Source organism: Zophobas morio, unplaced genomic scaffold (genome assembly GCF_036711695.1).
Source record: "Zophobas morio isolate AGI-343-1 ecotype UQ-CSIRO unplaced genomic scaffold, CSIRO_AGI_Zmor_V1 ptg000018l, whole genome shotgun sequence".
Taxonomy (NCBI): domain Eukaryota; kingdom Metazoa; phylum Arthropoda; class Insecta; order Coleoptera; family Tenebrionidae; genus Zophobas; species Zophobas morio.
Window position 1 is genome coordinate 3,030,733 of NW_026972123.1, and position 18,324 is coordinate 3,049,056.

The 18,324-nt window shown below is 30.2% G+C and overlaps 2 protein-coding genes across 2 annotated transcripts; both read left to right on the forward strand.

The window, feature by feature from the left end:
• Window positions 1-1,535: 1,535 nt before the first annotated feature.
• LOC135130784 (cytochrome P450 4C1-like) lies at window positions 1,536-14,730 on the forward strand. The gene is made up of 11 exons (XM_064058206.1): window positions 1,536-1,587; window positions 2,133-2,372; window positions 2,417-2,608; window positions 2,659-2,844; window positions 2,912-2,978; window positions 3,026-3,152; window positions 13,866-13,911; window positions 13,991-14,169; window positions 14,217-14,385; window positions 14,436-14,538; window positions 14,655-14,730. The coding sequence occupies exons 1-11, from the start codon at window positions 1,536-1,538 to the stop codon at window positions 14,728-14,730; spliced, it is 1,437 nt and encodes a 478-aa protein (XP_063914276.1).
• LOC135131051 (cytochrome P450 4C1-like) lies at window positions 3,205-4,268 on the forward strand. The gene is made up of 4 exons (XM_064058575.1): window positions 3,205-3,232; window positions 3,410-3,588; window positions 3,636-3,804; window positions 3,855-4,268. The coding sequence occupies exons 2-4, from the start codon at window positions 3,508-3,510 to the stop codon at window positions 4,199-4,201; spliced, it is 597 nt and encodes a 198-aa protein (XP_063914645.1). The 5' UTR covers window positions 3,205-3,232; window positions 3,410-3,507; the 3' UTR covers window positions 4,202-4,268.
• Window positions 14,731-18,324: the final 3,594 nt, after the last annotated feature.

Genomic DNA, 18,324 nt, shown 5'->3' on the forward strand with positions numbered 1-18,324 from the left:
ATTTTGTCCCCTACTTCCAGCTTCTTATATCCCACCCTTGTTGTGTATCCTTTTTTTCTTTCCTCTTTAGCTATCTCCCTAATTCCTTTTTAATTTTTTTGCTCTTGTACTGTCCAATCATTATCAATATATATTCTGTTTCCTCTCAGTTTATTTTTATTCTTCATCACCTCTTGTTTTTCCTCCCAAAGCGTCTTAACCAGTATTTTTTTGCTTTCCTCTTTCCCTATAATTATTGTTTCCAACACTTTTACTTCTACCTCAATTTCTTTTTTCAAAAATTCCTCTACTTCTTTTGCATCTGTTCTTTCCCTTATTTCCATACCCGTAATTATGAAATTGTTTCTTCTTTCTTCCTCCTCTCTTTTTTTTTCCACCTTCTTCTCTAAATTATGGATTCTTTCTTCGAAGCTTCTCTCCTTTTGTTTCCATTCTTCTCTTTTTATTTTACAATTTACAATTTTAAACGTGCTTTAAGTTTCTAAGAATAAAAAAATCAGCACAATTGAGATGGGGTGGGTGGGTGGGGTTTATATTTCGGCTTTTTTTCTTAATATACATAGTATTCTTTGAACAACACAATACTCAAATACATTTTTTAATTTCTCGTGAAAAATGAGGATTTTGCAGTTAAGCTCCAGACCTTCTTGGCTCACGACGATTAAAAAAAATCATCACAATTGAGACAGGGTGGGTGGGTGGGGCTACATTTTGCCTTTTTTTCTTAGTATGTGTAGACTTATTTCGACAACAAGAAACGTTTTAAGTTCGACATACACAAAAATTTACCATTTTAGATATGTTTTAAGTTTCTTGTCGAAATAAATCTACACATACTAACACAAAAGGGCAAAATATAAGCCCGCCCACCCGCCCTATCTCAATTGTGATGATTTTTTTATTTGCGGTGAACCAAGGGGGCGAAGTTTAACTGCAAAATATTTATTTCTTTATAAAAAATTAAAAATGTTTTTGAGTATCGTGTTGTTCAAAAAATACATTGTATATTAGGAAAAAAAGGCAAACTGTAAAATCAACATTGTATAAGAATATTTTACTTCGAAATTGCAAAAACCGAATGCTCTGAAATCGTGCAAATATTTTAAGATTATTTGAAACATGGTAAAATGTTACTCAAAATTTGTCCATCATCTTACATTTTTGTCAAATTTATGAATGTTTTTGGGAAAAAAACTAAGTATGAATTAATCGTATGCGTTTAGGACACAAAATAAACCAAATTTGGTTTTCTTTTCGTCGCTGATGTTTGTGCCAGTAATCGAATTCGGTCGAGGTATAAACATAAACAGTCGAAGTTAAGTATATACTGAGAAAGTGAAAGAAAGGGAGAGCCTAATTTTCACATTCTAGCAACTAAATCAATCACGTGAATGATATTTTATTCAAAATATTAGTATCTGAGTACATAAATAAATTGCTAAAATATATAATAGCCTCTAAATCAGCACGTCTAATATACAGAAATATTTGTCATTTTTCAAATTCAATTTTAGAGTACCGTCCCATTCTACTCGATGTCAAGATTTAGTGGTTGTACCAATTATGGTTATAACACGCCAACTACTTGTATTATGACATAAATAAATAGCTTGGCACATGATTTTGATATTTTCAACTGTACTACTCGAAAAGAGCTTAAGAGTTGTCTAGCAAAAATAAATTAAATTAAATATTTAGTTTACTTTACGAAAATCCAACGCGAACTAATAATTGCCTTTTTGTATAGTGACAATGATAATTTACTTAAGATGATGAGTGTTAAATAATTTAGTTATTTTCTGTGAAAGTCCTTGGAGACTTAATAATAATGTAGTAGATACTTAAAAACGTTAAATATACAATAATAGTGATAATAATAATTATTCAAATTGGTGAAAAACACACAAACTACCTCAGAATGTCATAAAAATCGTAAAATTGATACGACAAAAAAACAAATGACAAATACAAATAGTAACAACTCAACAGCTCATTAACGGACATTGAATTCAGTTTAACAGTTAAGACTAGTATTTTTTACTTCACGAGCGTAAGCTAGTAGTAGGAAGTATAGTAATCGAGTTCATCGGACGAATTGCTGTTTAACATTTTTGTTTTTTACATATAAACAGGTTGTGCGGACACGTATATTAAAGCCCTCCGTGGGACCTCGTTCTCAAATTTAAATCCATATCTAAAACCGTTGTTGAGCGAACTTGCTCTTATTATGGTATTGTGGGTTTTCATAACTTGTGTGATATTCATCATTATTTTGGTCTTTTGGAAAAAAAGACGGTTACTTTACTACTCTTGGAAAATTCCGGGTCCATTTTCACTGATCAGTGTGCAAATGTTATGTGGAACAAAAGATGGTGAGTTGAATTAAATACACGTATCAAAAAAAAAAAAAATTCAGATGCTTACGAAAAGTTTTGTCAAAACCTGGATACCTATAGACCCGTTATGAAAGGCTGGGCGGGTTCACAATTGTATATAGCGACCATGAGACCGGCAGACGTAGAAAAAATATTGACGAATTGTCTAAACAAGTCACCTTTCTACGAGACTTTTAACGATTTAATGAAAGACATCCTAGTGGCATCAAAAGGTAGTAAAATTGTTTTAACACACAGTAATAATAAATTATAAAATTCGCAGTCAACGTCTGGAAAAAACACCGAAAACTCATCAATCCCTCGTTTAATTTGAAGATTTTAAATTCGTTTCACGATATATTTGTGAAATATTCAAGAGAAATTGTGGAGTTTTTGAATGAGACAGAAGGTAGCGAACAAGTGGATCTCGTTTCAGTTATTTGGGCACAGACATTTGATACTGCTTTAGGTAAAGGCGAATTTTTTATCATTTAACTAGATTAAATCTGTGTAGTTGTTTTTTACTATTGTAACAGAAACCTTCGCAAACGTAAGACCGCATGTGATCAAGAAAAGATACAATGCCATTAGGGCCCTCGTGAAGTAAGACTTTGTTTTTGGGTAAGAATTTTTATACGTTTTTATTTCAGATACGAAGAGATAGTTATACAGAGATTCTATAAATCTTGGCTTCTTATTGATTTTATTTGGAAATCATCCAACTTATATAAAGTGCATCAAATGGCTTGCCAAACTTTTCGTGCAATTTTCGAAAAAGTGTGTACTATCATGTTACAAAAATTACATTTTGACTTTTGTCTTTGCAGACAAAGCGTATGAGTCCGAAGACAGAATTGGTATGTAATAATTAATTCAGTTTAAAAAAATTATTTTGAAAATTTTGATATTCATCAAAGGTTGGTTGGATACATCAGGCAAATTTTGATGTGTTCCGAAGATGTATTTACAATTTTACAATAACTAGTCAAATCGTTTCCATAAATTCTAGCAACCCTGTATACTTTTTTTTTAAGATGATACTATTCGAAGTAAGCTTTTTCTACCACACTTGATAAAATTCAGCGAAACCCAGCAGATTACCTATGAAGAAATTCAAGAAGAAACGAGTTTTATGATTACAGCAGCAAGCGAAACGACAGCAGTCACAGTCAACACTGTATTAACGATGTTAGGAATCTATCCAGACATTCAAGTAAATTACGCAAGATCTATAGAACCACGCTAAAACTATTCTTTCAGGAAAAAGTTTACCAGGAACTCGTTTCAGTTCTGCCACTCATAGAAAAAGATCCGACTTTGGAAGATATCAGTCGTCTGGATTATCTAGACCGCGTGATAAAAGAAACTTTGAGATTATATCCTGCAGTTCCTATCACTTTGCGATACGCCGACGAAGACATTAATTGCGGTAATTTAATTTAAAATGTGGATCCCAAAAAATATGTTTCTTGTTTCCAGATCCTTATGTTTTCCCTGCCGGGTCTAACCTCATTATTCCTATAGTACTATTGCACAAGGATCCGGATGTGTGGCCTGAACCGGAAAAATTTGATCCAGATCGGTTTCTCCCGGATGAAGTTGCAAAAAGGCATCGTTGTTCTTACATTCCTTTCAGTTTTGGTGCCAGAAATTGTATAGGTTTCAGGTATGGGATGATGTCGGTAACAGCAATGCTTGCGACGATCCTGAGACGCTTCAAGGTACAAACTCCTGATTTGAAGTCATTGAAGGACATTGAGTGGGAGTATCTCATCATCCTGAAGCCAAAATATAGTCGTTTTCTTTTCGAGAAAAGAACATGTTGATATCGTAGTTTTCCAAAAAAGCGGGGTTATTTAGTGTATGAATTTTCAGGAAATAAGAACGGTTTTTAGTTAAGCTCATCTATTTTGTAAAATTCATCGTACTGTGTGGAATAAAAAGAATTAAAACAATTTGTGCAAAGATAACGATCTAATATACCTATAGCTGCTAATTTATTCTTAGATGTCCCATGGTCATTAATTTGATATTGCTGTGAGTCTTGAATTGTGCAAAGGGTCGAAGAATGTATTTGACAGTATTATATCTAGTATCTGTATCTAGATAAAATCGAATTTAAGCACAAAATATCTGTATCTAGGTACAAAATTAATGGCGCAGATACAGATACATTTTTTATTTCACTTTTTTTTCAGTAGTTATTAGTTGAGTTATACTGATAGTAATTTTTGATACTTTATGTTGGTGATTTTGGTCACATAAACAAAAATAGAGGTAAGAGGTCCACTAATAGTTCTGTCACGGAAATTTTCATATTTTAAATACCATCATTTCCTACATTGTAGCCTTCAATATTTATACATCTTTAAATATAATCCTGAGGGGTAATAAATCTAAGCCAAGGTAAGATGGTATTTTAAAAACCAGTAGTTGTATTTGTGTTATTAAATAAGAGTAATTTTAATAGTAAAAATATTTGTTTAAAGTATGTTATTATTTTTAGAAAATAATAATTGCGTGTTACATAAAAAAAATCGAAAAAAATTAATAATTTAAAAATTGAAAAGTTAAAATTGAGAAATCGAAAAACTGAAAAATCACAAAATTGAACGAAATATCCAAAAATTAGGAAATTAAAAAATTGAGAAACAGAAAAGTCAAAAAAGTAGAGTCGAAAAATCGCAAACTTAAAAAATCTAAAAATTGAAAAATCAAAAACCTGAATAATCGAAAAATTGAAGAACTGAAGAACTGAAAAATCGAAACTTTAGGAAGTGGAGAAACGGGAATATAAAAAAATAGATTAATTGAGAAATCCGAAAACTCGAAATTCAGAAACGCCAAATTTGAAAAATAAAAAAATATTAAGAAGAACTGAAAAATCGAAAAATCTAATATTTAAAACATTGAAAAGTTAAAATATCCTACAACTGAAAAATGGAGAAATGCAAACATCAAAAATTCAAAAAAATAAAAATTCGAAAATCTAAAATTTAAAAATCGAAAAACTGAAAAATCAACGACTCGAGAAGTCGAAAATTTAAAAAATTGGAAATTTGAAATATCGGATAAATCAAAAATCGAAACATCGAAAAATCGAGAAACCGAGGAGCAAAAAATCGAAAAACCAACAAATCGAAAAATCGAAACATTGTAAAATTCAAAAATTGAGACATCGAGGAATCGAAAAATCAAAAGACAAAAAAATCGAGGAGCCGAACAATCGAGAAATCGAAAAATCAAAAAATTGAGAAACCGAAAAATCGAAAACTTAAATATGGAAAAATTGATAAAACGAGAGATTGAATAATCAAAACATCGAAACATCCGAATCTCAATAAATTGAGATCTCAAAAAATTTAAAAATTCGGAAATTTGAAGAACTAAAATATGGAAAAGTTGAAAAATTGAGAAATTGAAATATAAAACAATCGGAAAATTGAAAAATCTAAAGTATAAAAAACGAAAAACTGAAAATCCAAAAATAAAAAATAGAAAAATCTAGAAGTCGAAAAATCAAAGAATCGAAGTATTGAAAAATATCAAAACTGAAAGAAATATCCAAAAATTGAGAAATCTAAAAACCAATAAAGCGAAGTCGAAAAATCGAAGAATTGAAGAACTGAAAAATCGAAAGTTTGAGAAGTGGGAAAATAAAAAATAGATTAATTAAGAAATGAGAAAACTGAAAATTTAAAGCAAAAATTTGAAAAATTGAAAAATTTAAATACTGAAGAACTGAAAAGTCAAAAATCGAGAAATCGAAAAATATAACATTTAGAACATTGAATAATTAAAATATCGCAAAATTGAAGAATCGAGAAATCCAATTCAATTTGAAAAATTGAAAAATCGGGACATTGAAAAATTGGAAAATCCAGAAATTGAAAAGCTCAAAAGAAAAAAAATCGAAAAACCGAGAAATCCAAAAATCTAAACATCGAAAAATTCAAAAACTGAGACTTCGAGAAATCGAAAAATTGGAGGATCGAGAAATTGAGGAGTCGGAAGCCGAAAAGGAAAGTTAAAAATTGAAAAATTGAGAAATTGAACAATCAAAACCACGAAACATCTGAATTCGATAAATTGAGAAATTAAAAAATTGAATAATCGAAAAATTTTAAAAAAGAAAAACTGGAAAATCGAAAATTAAAATTAAAAAAATCGAAAAATTGAAAAATTGAAATATAGAAGAATTGAAAACTCGAGATATCGAAAAACCTAGAATTTTAAAAAATGTAATATTAAAACATCGAAAAGTTGAAAAATTGAGACCGAAGCATTAAACAGTCGCAGAATTGAAAAATCTAAAGTTTACAATAAATTGAAAATCCAAAAAGTAAAAAATCGAGAAATAAAAAAAAATCCATCAATTCAAAAATCGAAAAGTCGAAAAATTGAAATATTGAAAAATCTCATAACTGAAAGAAATATTCAAAAAACTGAGAAATTAAAAAATTGGAAAATTGAGAAGTCGAAAATCTAAAACAGCAAAATCGAAAAATCGTAATCTTAAAAAATTCAAGGTGTGAAAAATCGAAACTTTAGGAAGTCCAGAAATGGGCAAATAAAAAAAAATACTTTAGAAATCGGCAAACTGAAAATTTAGAAACGTGAAAATTTGAAAAATTGTAAAATCGAAATATTTAAAAACCGTAAAATTGAAGAGGACAAAAATTGAGAAATCGAAAAATAAAAAAATCGAGAAATAGAAAATTTGAAGAATGGAAGAATCGGAGAAGATTTAAAGTTGAAAAATGGAGAAATCGACAAGCCGAAAAATCTCAATAGCGTATTTATAATTCAGGACTATGCTACTTTTTAAAATTTAAATAACATTATAAATTGGAAAATGTTGATTTTTTTCCAAAAATCTTGATGTCTAAGGTGAAAACTCGACACGGATGCACATTTTATTTATTTATTTATTTATTTATTTATTTATTTATTTATTTATTTTATCTTGTTTTCGAAATATAATAAACATTTCAAACAATGTCTGTAACTTATTTTAATGTAAATTATATTCATGTGGTTAACAAAATCAGATGTAATATTAGTGTGATTTTGACCTTATTCTAGATTTTATTACAGCAGAACGGCGTGTCCTTTTTAAATCTTAGAAGTTACGGAAACTAGTTCAAGAAACAATTAGTTATCTCGTATTTTTGAAACAAAATCTACCAAAACGTCGGATAACAGCAATTGATTTTCATAGAAACAAACAGTCTTCAAAGCAACCTTTAACAACTCGATATTACAAACATGCCTCTTAAGTTCTTCATGCGTTTTTTTCTGTCTTGTAATTATTTGTAATGTCAACGCCGAAAGTTTATGTCATTCTGTTATTTACTTTGAATATATATTTTCATTTTGTGTTAATATTTTTGTAACACCACGAATCTAAATTTTACTTAAAATCTTGTTTTACTTTAATCTTGTAAAACTAAACAATTATACCAGTTTAAAAAACCCTTGGTAAGTTTCTGTCAGTCTTCAGATATAGTCAAATAAAAATAGGCGTCAAATTCATTTAAATACAATTCTTTCGTATCACGTTACAACGCATTGCTTCATTTTTTTTATGTCAAGTATATTTTCATATTTTGTACATATATGTTTATACACATTACTGTTTAGGGAACAATGTTAATTATGGATTTATGGATAACTCCTCGTATAAGAGCAGAGTGAAGGGTGTTTGCCTTTGCTAATGTTTGATGGCGCCATCTGATGTAGAGTAAAATAAATCTAATACGTTGGCTCACTGTAGTGAAAATGCGCGTTGACGAAAAATTTGTCCCACGCCCCCTGGATTCCTTGTCCTAAAACTCACTATTTAGGCGAAGTAAAATTTGTATTAGGTTGTCCAACTATAATATACTTAAACAATGGTATAGGTCAAACTCTATCTGAGTCAATTAGATCATCCATGACTAATTTGCTGATATGAAGGTTATAATACACGCGAGTAATGTTGGTTGCATAGTCAAATTTCAATAAAACTCCTGTGACTCCACTACGTACGTTTTAGCAAATTTCAAAATATTGCTGGCAACAAGCTACCAAAAACCAAAATTTGTGTACACAAATCGCTAATTGCAACAAAATTTAAACGAAGCATGAAAAAATAACAAAAAAATTACGGTGGAAATGTTTGGAACCAATGAAGCTTTGTTGTAATAAATCAAAACAATTATTATAAATGGGAACAAAAAACAAAAAATACAGTGGAAATATTTGGAACCAATAAAAATGGTGCCATTAATATAGATCAAAGTGCAGTTTTAATTTTAGATCAAATTAAAATCTATAAAAATCCAATATGGCGATTTTGCTCGCCGAAAAAGTAGGAATTTCTAAGAAAAAGTGCTGCATACTAATATAAAAGATTAAAATTCAAACCATAAACAAATAAATTAAAAGTTAATAATAATTAAGATTCGTTTTAATTTGCATGTACACGTTGCAGTTCAGTGATCCCATGGCTGCTCCTATAATGACCATTCTTCAATTTTTTTATTTTTCTGCATTTTTAAGAACAAAGTGAAATACTTGCCAAGTTCATTAAAATTTTATAATTATTTAAATTTACTGGTATTGACCAAAAACCCATTAAATACATTTAATTTTAATTTAATTAATGAAAAGTTCTGATCTATGGAAAAACATGATAAGATAAAGTTGCCTTTTTTGTTTAATAACACTAACGATTAGTTCATCGCGCAAATATTCTATAGTGCTACCAAAAATTAAAATCTGCATAAAGTCACTTTTAATAAACAAGAGCGCAAGGACAGTAAGTTTTTCTTGCCTTAAAGTTGAACGACTCGACTTGAGAAATTCTTCGAAAACTCAACCATTAATCTTATCTAGTTTTGGAAAAAAAATCAAAATTATAAAACAATATTTTGCAAGTTAATTTTGAATTTGCAAAATCGAATACTTTGAAATCTTGCAGATGTTTGAAAATCATGATAAAGATGATACATTTTTAATTAAAATACATTTGCTTATCCCCTCTAAAAAATGTATGACGTCACCTCAAAATTTTGCAGAATAAATCCTATCTTAAATGTATAAAATATGATGAGTTTTATACTTGTGATTTATCACTGCATTAATATTTTTTAGATTTGGTTATACAGCGTGTCTCAAAAAAGTTAATGACTGAGTCAATTTATTTTATTGAAGAAATCAAGAATAGCAAAACTGAATACTTTGAAATATTGTAGATGTTTTGAAGTTTTTGTAAGCATGGTAACTTTTTTGAAAATTTGATTAATCAAATATGCGCAAAATCAAAAATCGGAAAAACTGAAATTCACTAATGCAAAAAACAGAAAATCGAAAAATATAAATCGTAAAAATCGAAAATCTCAAAATAGCTGATCAAAAAATCGAAAATTCAATTAATCAAATACCTAGGTCGATCGAAAAGTGGAAATTCACAAACCTCAAAAATCGAAAAATCGAAAATTGAAAAACGGGAAAACCAAAAAATCGAAAAGTCAAAAATTTGTAATATTGAAAATTAAAAAAATCAAAAACAGAAATAAAAAAAATCGGAAATTAAAATAATCAAAATATATAAAGTAAAAAAAATTGCAAAGTCTAAAAACTGAAACGAACAGAAAAATCGAAAAAGCAAAAAATTGGAAAAACAAAAATTCGAAAAATCTAAAATCGAAAAAGTGGAAAATGGAAAATCTAAATAAACTTGAAAATTCTGAAAATTGGAAAATCGAAAACCAAAAAATCGGAAAGTAACAAAATTGAAGTCTAACAGTTGAGAATGGAAAAATTGAAAAACCGAAAATTCTAAAAATCGACAATGGACAAATTGAAAATCGCAAAATTTAAATTGAAAAATTGAACATAGAAAAATCTATGAATTAAAAAATCGAAAATTCGACCACTCAAATTTTCGAAAAATCATAAAACTGAAAAATCCAAAATTCCAATCATCGAAAGTCTGAAAACTGAAAATCGAAAATTCTGAAAAGCGGAAAATAGAATATCGAAAAATTTAAAAGAAAGAAAATTGAAGACTAAAAACCGAAGAATGGAAAAATTAAAAATCAAAAATTCGAAAACTCAAAACCGAAAAATTCAAAGATTTAAAAAGAAAATCGAAAAATCAAAAATCTGAAAATTGAAACTCGAAAATTTGTAAAATCTAAAGCTGAAAAATGGAGAAATTCATAATATTCAAAACTCAAAAAGTCGACAATCAAAAAACTGGAAAGTAAAATAATCGAAAAATCGAAAAGTAAACAAATTGCAAAGCCTAAAAACTGACGAACAGAAAAACCGAAAAATCGTAAAATCAAAAAGTGGAAAATCGAAAACTGGAAATTGAAAAATCGAAGATTGGAAAATCGAAAAATCGAAAATCGGAATATGGAGAATCAACAAATTAAAAAACCAAAAAATCGAAAAATTAAAAAATCGGAAATCGAAAAATGAAAAAAAAAACGAAAATTCAAAAATCGAATAATCCGAAACTAAAATAATAGAAAAGTGGAAAAGTAAAAATTACAAAGTCTCAAAACTGACGAACAGAACAATCGAAAATTAAAAAAAAATCGAAAAATATCTAAACATGGAAAAACCGAAAAATCGAAAATCGAAAACTCGAAAAATCGAAAATTCGATGAAACAAATACTCGAAAAAGCGAAAAGTAAAAAAATTGTAAGGCCTAAAAATTGAAAAATCAAAAAATCGAGAAAATGAAAATCGAAAAAACGACGATCGAAAAAAAATCAAAAAATCGGAAAGTGGAAATTCGGAAAGTAACAAAATTGATATCTAAAAGCTGCAAATTGCAGAACCTTAAAAACTGAAACAAACAGAAAAATCGAAAAACCACAAAAGCGGAAAAACGAAAATCGAAAAATCGTAAAATCAGAAAATGGAAAATCGAATAATCGAAAGTTGAAAAATCCAAGTTCGAAAAATAAAACAACTGAAAAATCGAAAAATTTTATGATTAAAAACGTAAAATCGAGAATTCGAGAATTCAAAAATCAAAAAAATCGGAAAGTAAAATATAATCGAAAAATGCAAAAAAATTGCAAAGTCTAAAAACTGACGAACAGAAAAATCAAAAAATCTAAAAATGGAAAGACGAAAAATCGAAAATTGAAAGAATGGCAAATTAAAAAATCGAAAAACGAGAAAACTGAAAACTCGAAAAATCAAAATACCGCAAATTTGAAAAATCAGAAAATTAGAAAGTAATAAAATCGAAAAGTTTTTTTTTACGTGGTATCTCCAGTAGACCTATTCACAGTAAGAATTAATTGAAGGTTCACCCACATCTCACATTTTGTGTGAAAAATAATGTCACAATGAATGCACTTAACACCACTTAATTTAATTTAGTGTCCGGCGGTTAAAGTCGGCCGGAAGTAAGAAGTCTTTGAAGTACCGACAAGCGTCCGAACCCTATGACGGTCAACTCCAAACTGCAATAAACTGCATTGCATCACCAAACGAGATTTCTGGTACTCTTTTTCTTCTTATATCGTTTTGGTATTCATTTGATATGCACATTTGTGTTGCTTCTTTTTCAACTCGAAGTAAATTTAAAAAGGATTTGGTTGAACCCAGCAAACCAATAATGGCACATACTATTTTTTGGCATTTATTGCATAGTTTAATGTTAAATGCACTTGTATGCATATTTTAAAATTTTTGCTGCATTTTTCATGGCAATACATTTGGTTATTGGTAGTATGCAGCACCTCAAAACGTATGCAAAATCCTTAGTTTTTAGTCACCCCAAAACGGTTTTTTACTTCTGCAATAAGACATTTGGCACATCCAAAAAAAAAAAAACAATGAAAAACTGCCCAAGAAGGATATGAAACAACCGATAACGAGACCAAAATCCTTGAAAAACCCTAATTCTTATGCCCACTAAAAGTATCCAGGGATCTAGACTACCAAAAAATCGGCAGTGTTGGGGACAGATACTTTTAAAAGTATCTAGATACAGATTGTTTGTAAATGTATATGTCTAAGCAAATCTAATGTCTGTTAAATTGTGTTAGAACCATTTAACGATTAAAATCCTAACTTGATCGGTGCATTAACAAACAATAAAACAAATTTACAGCACAGGTCCGCGTTGGTTGAAAATTAACACTCCCCTGACATATTTCTAAATGTTAAAAACCTGCAGAATTAAGATTCAAAATGGAGAAGGTATGAAGAAGGTAATATTCTATGTTTCGGTGCACTTTAAGCATCCAGCACGATTTGGATATATCCAGATCTTTAAACTAATAATCTTTATTAATAAAAAATTGCACGTGTTGTAACTAACTCGGATGTTAATCGGCGGGTAATAATCTCGAAAACTAGTTTTTTGTAATTTTTTGCACGTAGACCGGTTGTGCAGACACATATATAAAACTCTCCGACGGACTTTCGTGTGTGATCTAAATCTGCATCTAAAACCCATAGTTGAGTGAACTTACTTTTGTTATGGCGTTCTGGAATTATATCAATTGTGTGATATTTATTATTATATTGGTCCTTTGGAGAAAAAGATGGTTGCTTTACTACGCTTGGAAAATTCCAGGACCATTTTCAATACCTCTGGTGATCACTGCGAAAATGTTATCTGTAACAAAAGAGAGTGAGTTCGCTTTGACAAAAATTAACTACATTATTAGTAATTAGAGACACATAGGTAACAGACAAAAATTTCAGACGCCTACGAATGCATTTGTCGACTCGTAGATGCTTATAGACCAGTTATGAAATGCTGGGCAGGTTCACAATTGTACGTAGCGAGTTCAAGACCAGCAGATGTAGACAAAATTTTGACAACTTGTCTAAACAAGTCACCTTTCTACGAAACTCTTGACGATGTAATGAAAGACGCCATAGCGACATCAAAAGGTACCCTTTTTTTTTAATATCACGCCCAGTAACAAATTCTAAACTCGCAGTCAACGTATGGAAAAAACATCGAAAAATGATCAGTCCCTCTTTTAATTCAAAGATTGTGAACTCGTTCCATGATGTATTTGTTAAATATTCAACAGAAATTGTGAAGTTCGTGAATGAGGCAGAAGGTCGCGAACAAGTGAATTTCGTTTTAGTCATTTGGCAACAGACATTTGATGCTGCTTTAGGTAAACGCGAATTTCTGAATTTATTATTGTTGTTAAATTCTATTTCAACAGAAACCTTAGCAAACGTAAAACCGCATGTGATTGAAGAACGATACAATGCCATTACAGCCTTCATGAAGTAAGTTTTTGATTTTGGCGAACAGTCTTTACAAGTTTTTTCAGATTCGAAGAGATACTTATACAGAAATTCTATAAACCTTGGCTTCTGATTGGTTTTATTTGGAAATTATCCAACTTCTATAAAGTGCATCAAACGGCTCGTCAAACTTTTCGTGCAGTTTTCGAAAAAGTGCGTACTATATTACAAAAATTATATTTTTATTTTTAATTTTGTAGATAGTAGCAGAAGCACACAAAGCGTATGAGTCCGAAGACAGAAATGGTAGGTATGTGTTTATAGTCATAAACAGGCCACAACTCGATGGGTATAAATATATGATATGTACGTTTTTCTTTTTAAGATGATACCATTCATAGAAAGCTTTTTCTACCAAACTTGATCCAATTAAGCCAAGTTAAGCAAATTACCCTTGAACAAATTTTAGAAGAAACGTGTTTTATGATTATAGCAGGAAGCGAAACGACAGCAATCACAGTCAATATGGTTTTAATAATTTTAGGAATCTATCCAGACATTCAAGTAAATTACGCAAAAACTGTAAAACCACACTAAAATTCTTCTTTCAGGAAAAAGTTTACCAAGAACTCGTTTCAGTGCTGCCACACCTGGAAAAAGATCCAACTTCAGAAGAGATCAGTCGTCTGGATTACCTAGAGCGTGTGATAAAAGAAACTATGAGATTATCTCCTGCAGTTCCTTTTATTTTGCGATATGCTGACGAAGACATTAATTGCGGTAATTTAATTTAAAGCGTGTGTCATAAAAGATATGTTTTTTGTTTCCAGATCCTTATGTTTTCCCTGCCGGGTCCAACTTCTTAATTCCTATAGTGCAACTGCACAACGATCCGGATGTGTGGCCTGAACCAGAAAAATTTGATCCAGATCGGTTTCTTCCTGATGAAATTGCAAAAAGACATCGTTGTTCCTACATTCCTTTCAGTTTTGGTGCCAGAAACTGTCTAGGTCAGTATCTATCGTGAGATTTTTTAATTTTTGTCTTAGGTTTAAAATATGGGATGATGTCAGTGACAACAATGCTTGCGACAATCCTGAGACGCTTCAAGGTACAAACTCCTGATTTGAAATCATTGAAGGACATTGAGTGGGAGTTTCTCATCGTCGTGAAGCCAAAATATACTCGTTTCCTTTTCGAAAAAAGAGCATTTTGATCTTATGTAGTTTTCCAAAAGTAAAAGAAGAACAATTTGTAGTTGAACAACCTATTTTGTACCATTCATATTATTGTTTCAATAATACATAATTAGTTGAATTTTGACATTTTGCTTTTTTTGACAAACATTTTTTCTACAATATTAAGATCAAAACATAATTTTTGATTTATTGTCATTTTGATGACTTTTCAACTCTACATTTTTATTTTCTCGGAGCTTTCTTTTAACATCTGCAATCTTTAGTCTGTTCTTTTCTTTATCCTCCACACTTTTGTTCCATGGAGGATTGTCTCCTCAATATTTTCCCATTTTTCTACATCTGCAAAACGCCAAATTATTGTGCACTCGAAAAGAACCCAAGGATTTATAGACCAGCAAAAATTGGGAACCTGAAAACTGCTTCAAAATTACCAAAAAGTATTTAAAAAACCTCTTGCTTTTAGACACCCCAAAATATCTTTTTATTGTCTTGAAATTAGGTCCAGTGTGCTATTCTCACAACATTTACTCCTTACGATGGGCGGGGCAGTTTCTGCTAAAATAAGATCGACTTTGGCAAATGAGAAACCCTTCAAGAAAAGAGAGGGTGGGTGGGCGGGGCTAGTACCTGCTAAGATAAGACTGATATTGACAAATGACCTACTCTCTAAGAAAATGAAAGGTAGAGGGTATATTATTTGGCCATATCAGTTTTATTTAAGCAAGTACTAGACCCACCCACCCGCCGCGTATGTGATTTGCCAATATCAGTCTTAGGTATTATTATTATTCAATCCTACTGTATTTTCATATATATTATATAGAAGAAAAATTGTTCGAACTGAATCGGACCAATAACCTGTATGTTACTATGTAACTCAAATTATCAAGAATCTGAGCCAATTGGGTCATGAATGATATAAATTTGCTTATCGGTTATAATACTCGTGTGTAATATTGGTTGCCTAGTCGAATTTCAATAAAACACCATTACACATAAGTTATTTTAGCAAATTTCAAAATATTGCTGTCAACATATTCTCAAAACTAATATTGTAATCATTAAAAAAATTACAGTATGGTTGGCATTGCACTACATGGAGATATTGCTCACGGAAAGGATAAGAATTTCCAAGAAACAATTTATTTATATTGAAGTCCAGGACACAAAAATAAAAGATTAAAATTGAAACCATAAACAAATAAATTAAAGATTAATAATAATTAGGCTTCGGATCTTAGGTTTTTTGCCTCTTTATATCTACTTCAGGCATTGCAGCGAAATTTATATATTTATCCCAATTTAAAAAAATTCTGTTTATTTAACGCCCATTTATTCAGGCGCGGATACAGGATTTCGTTCAGGGGGGGGGCAATTTTTGTGCAATTTTACCTATCTACCAGAAATTCGTTCTAAACAAAAAAAAATATAAAATTTTAGCTAGTATACTCTTTTTCACATAACATGGGTGACATTTGGTTCATTTCATTACACGTATAGTGTACAGTAGAACCTCGATAATCCTAATTAATTGGTAAAAAGGTTTGTTCGGATTAACGATTTGTTCGGATCAGCAATTTTCCCAAAAATCTGAAAGGGAATTGAATAACAACTTCATACACAACTGAAAACAAACTTCAAGGAATAAACCTAAATTTTATTAAACAAAAATTAAAGAATTCTTAAGCAACAATGGATAATAGATACATTCTGAAAAAATATTACTCCGTGAAGATAAACACGCTATCTTTTGGAATAAACACCCCGGGATCTATACCCTGAAGTTTTTCAGAATTTTTAGATGAATTTTTCAAAAATAAAATTTTCCATTATGTATTCGTATTACCTCCATTATGCAAATTTCGACCCATTCTCGACGATTTTCGAAATTTAACTAAATATATTGTAGATTTTGGACCTCAGAAGTCACTTCTGGCTTCATTTCTTCGATAACTTAAACCATTTTTGCAGAATCGTTGATATATCATAATTTTTAAAAATTTCGAAAAATTCGAATTTCACAGCGAATTTTCCGAAAATATTGCTCCGTTCCCATAAACATGGTATATTTTTGGAATCAGCACATCGGGATATATATCTCTGAATTTTTTCAGAATTTTTAGGAAATTTTTTCGAAAATGAAATTTTTCTCATGCAAATTTCGACCCAGTTTCGACGATTTTCGAAATTTAACCAAATACTTTCTCTTGTAGATTTCGGGTCTCCGATAACTTCATCCGTTTTTCCAGAATTAGTTAATTCATTCAGTGCTTTGAAATATCGCAATTTTTAAAAATTTCAAAATATTCCATACAACATATGCAGAAAGATCTTGCGTCATTTTTGGAAATAGATATATGTTTTCAAGTTCAAATCGGATTGTAGAGTTTTTGTTCGGATTAAAGAGGCAGCGACTTCAAATAGCCTCTGTTCAGATTACTGGATGTTGAGAGTTCGGATTATAGAGGTTGTACTGTATTTACAAAATGAAATATGATTTCAAAATTTTGAAATTGGTCAAAATAAAGTACCTCGGTCGTGTCGGGCAATTGCACCCATTGCCCCCCCCCCCTGGATCCGCGCCTGCATTTATTACTACCTAAAATGCCTAATTTACCGTTAGAAACCTAAAGTGTTAATTAAACGAGTTAATTGTAAATTTTAAAAGGCTTAAAATAGGATTCCACGACCAACGAAGCGGACGTGCTTGCACAATAGAGATTTTCCGTGAATTCAATGTTTTGTCTAGCAGATTGTTTAAAAATGGGTTGTAAACAACGTCCTTGAGTTTAATGGTACGGGATGGTGTCGTCAACTGACAACGTTGGCCTATATTTCATTTAGGTTATAATAATATTAATAATAATGTCTTTATTGCCCAACAGTGTAAAATACACCAATTACAGGTACAACTTAAAAGAGCAATTGTATGTAAAAAAAGAACTAAATAAAAAGAAAAATAAACTACGAAACGATAGATAGATTAGTGGCTAAACTAATACTAAATTAATACAAAAATTAATGAATACTACTAAATATTACCTACTTTTTCAAAAAAAAAAAATCTTTCAACACATTTTTTAAACGTTGAATATCTCAAATGAAATATGTCAATATCATTACAAACTTCATTATATAAAGATGACATCAGGTATAGCGGCGATCTAACAATCATATTTGTCCTCGGGATATTGTAGGTGAAAGTTGAATGATGTCTGGCATATATTCGTGGGACCAAAAAGTTCAGTTTTTCAAGCATTTGAGGTATATCCAATTGGGAGTGAAGTAATTTATATAATAGAAGTAGAACATTAGTTTGACGCTTTACTAAAACAGGGATAAACTTAAATTCAACTAGGAGAAGATCGTGGTTATATCCTCTTGGGGGATAAACTTTATGAGATTTTAAGAATAAGTATTTTAGGAATTTACGTTGGATGTTTTCAATTATGACATTGTAGGTTTGATATATAGAAAACCACACAATGGAAGCATATTCAAGCTTGCTCAAAATAAGTGT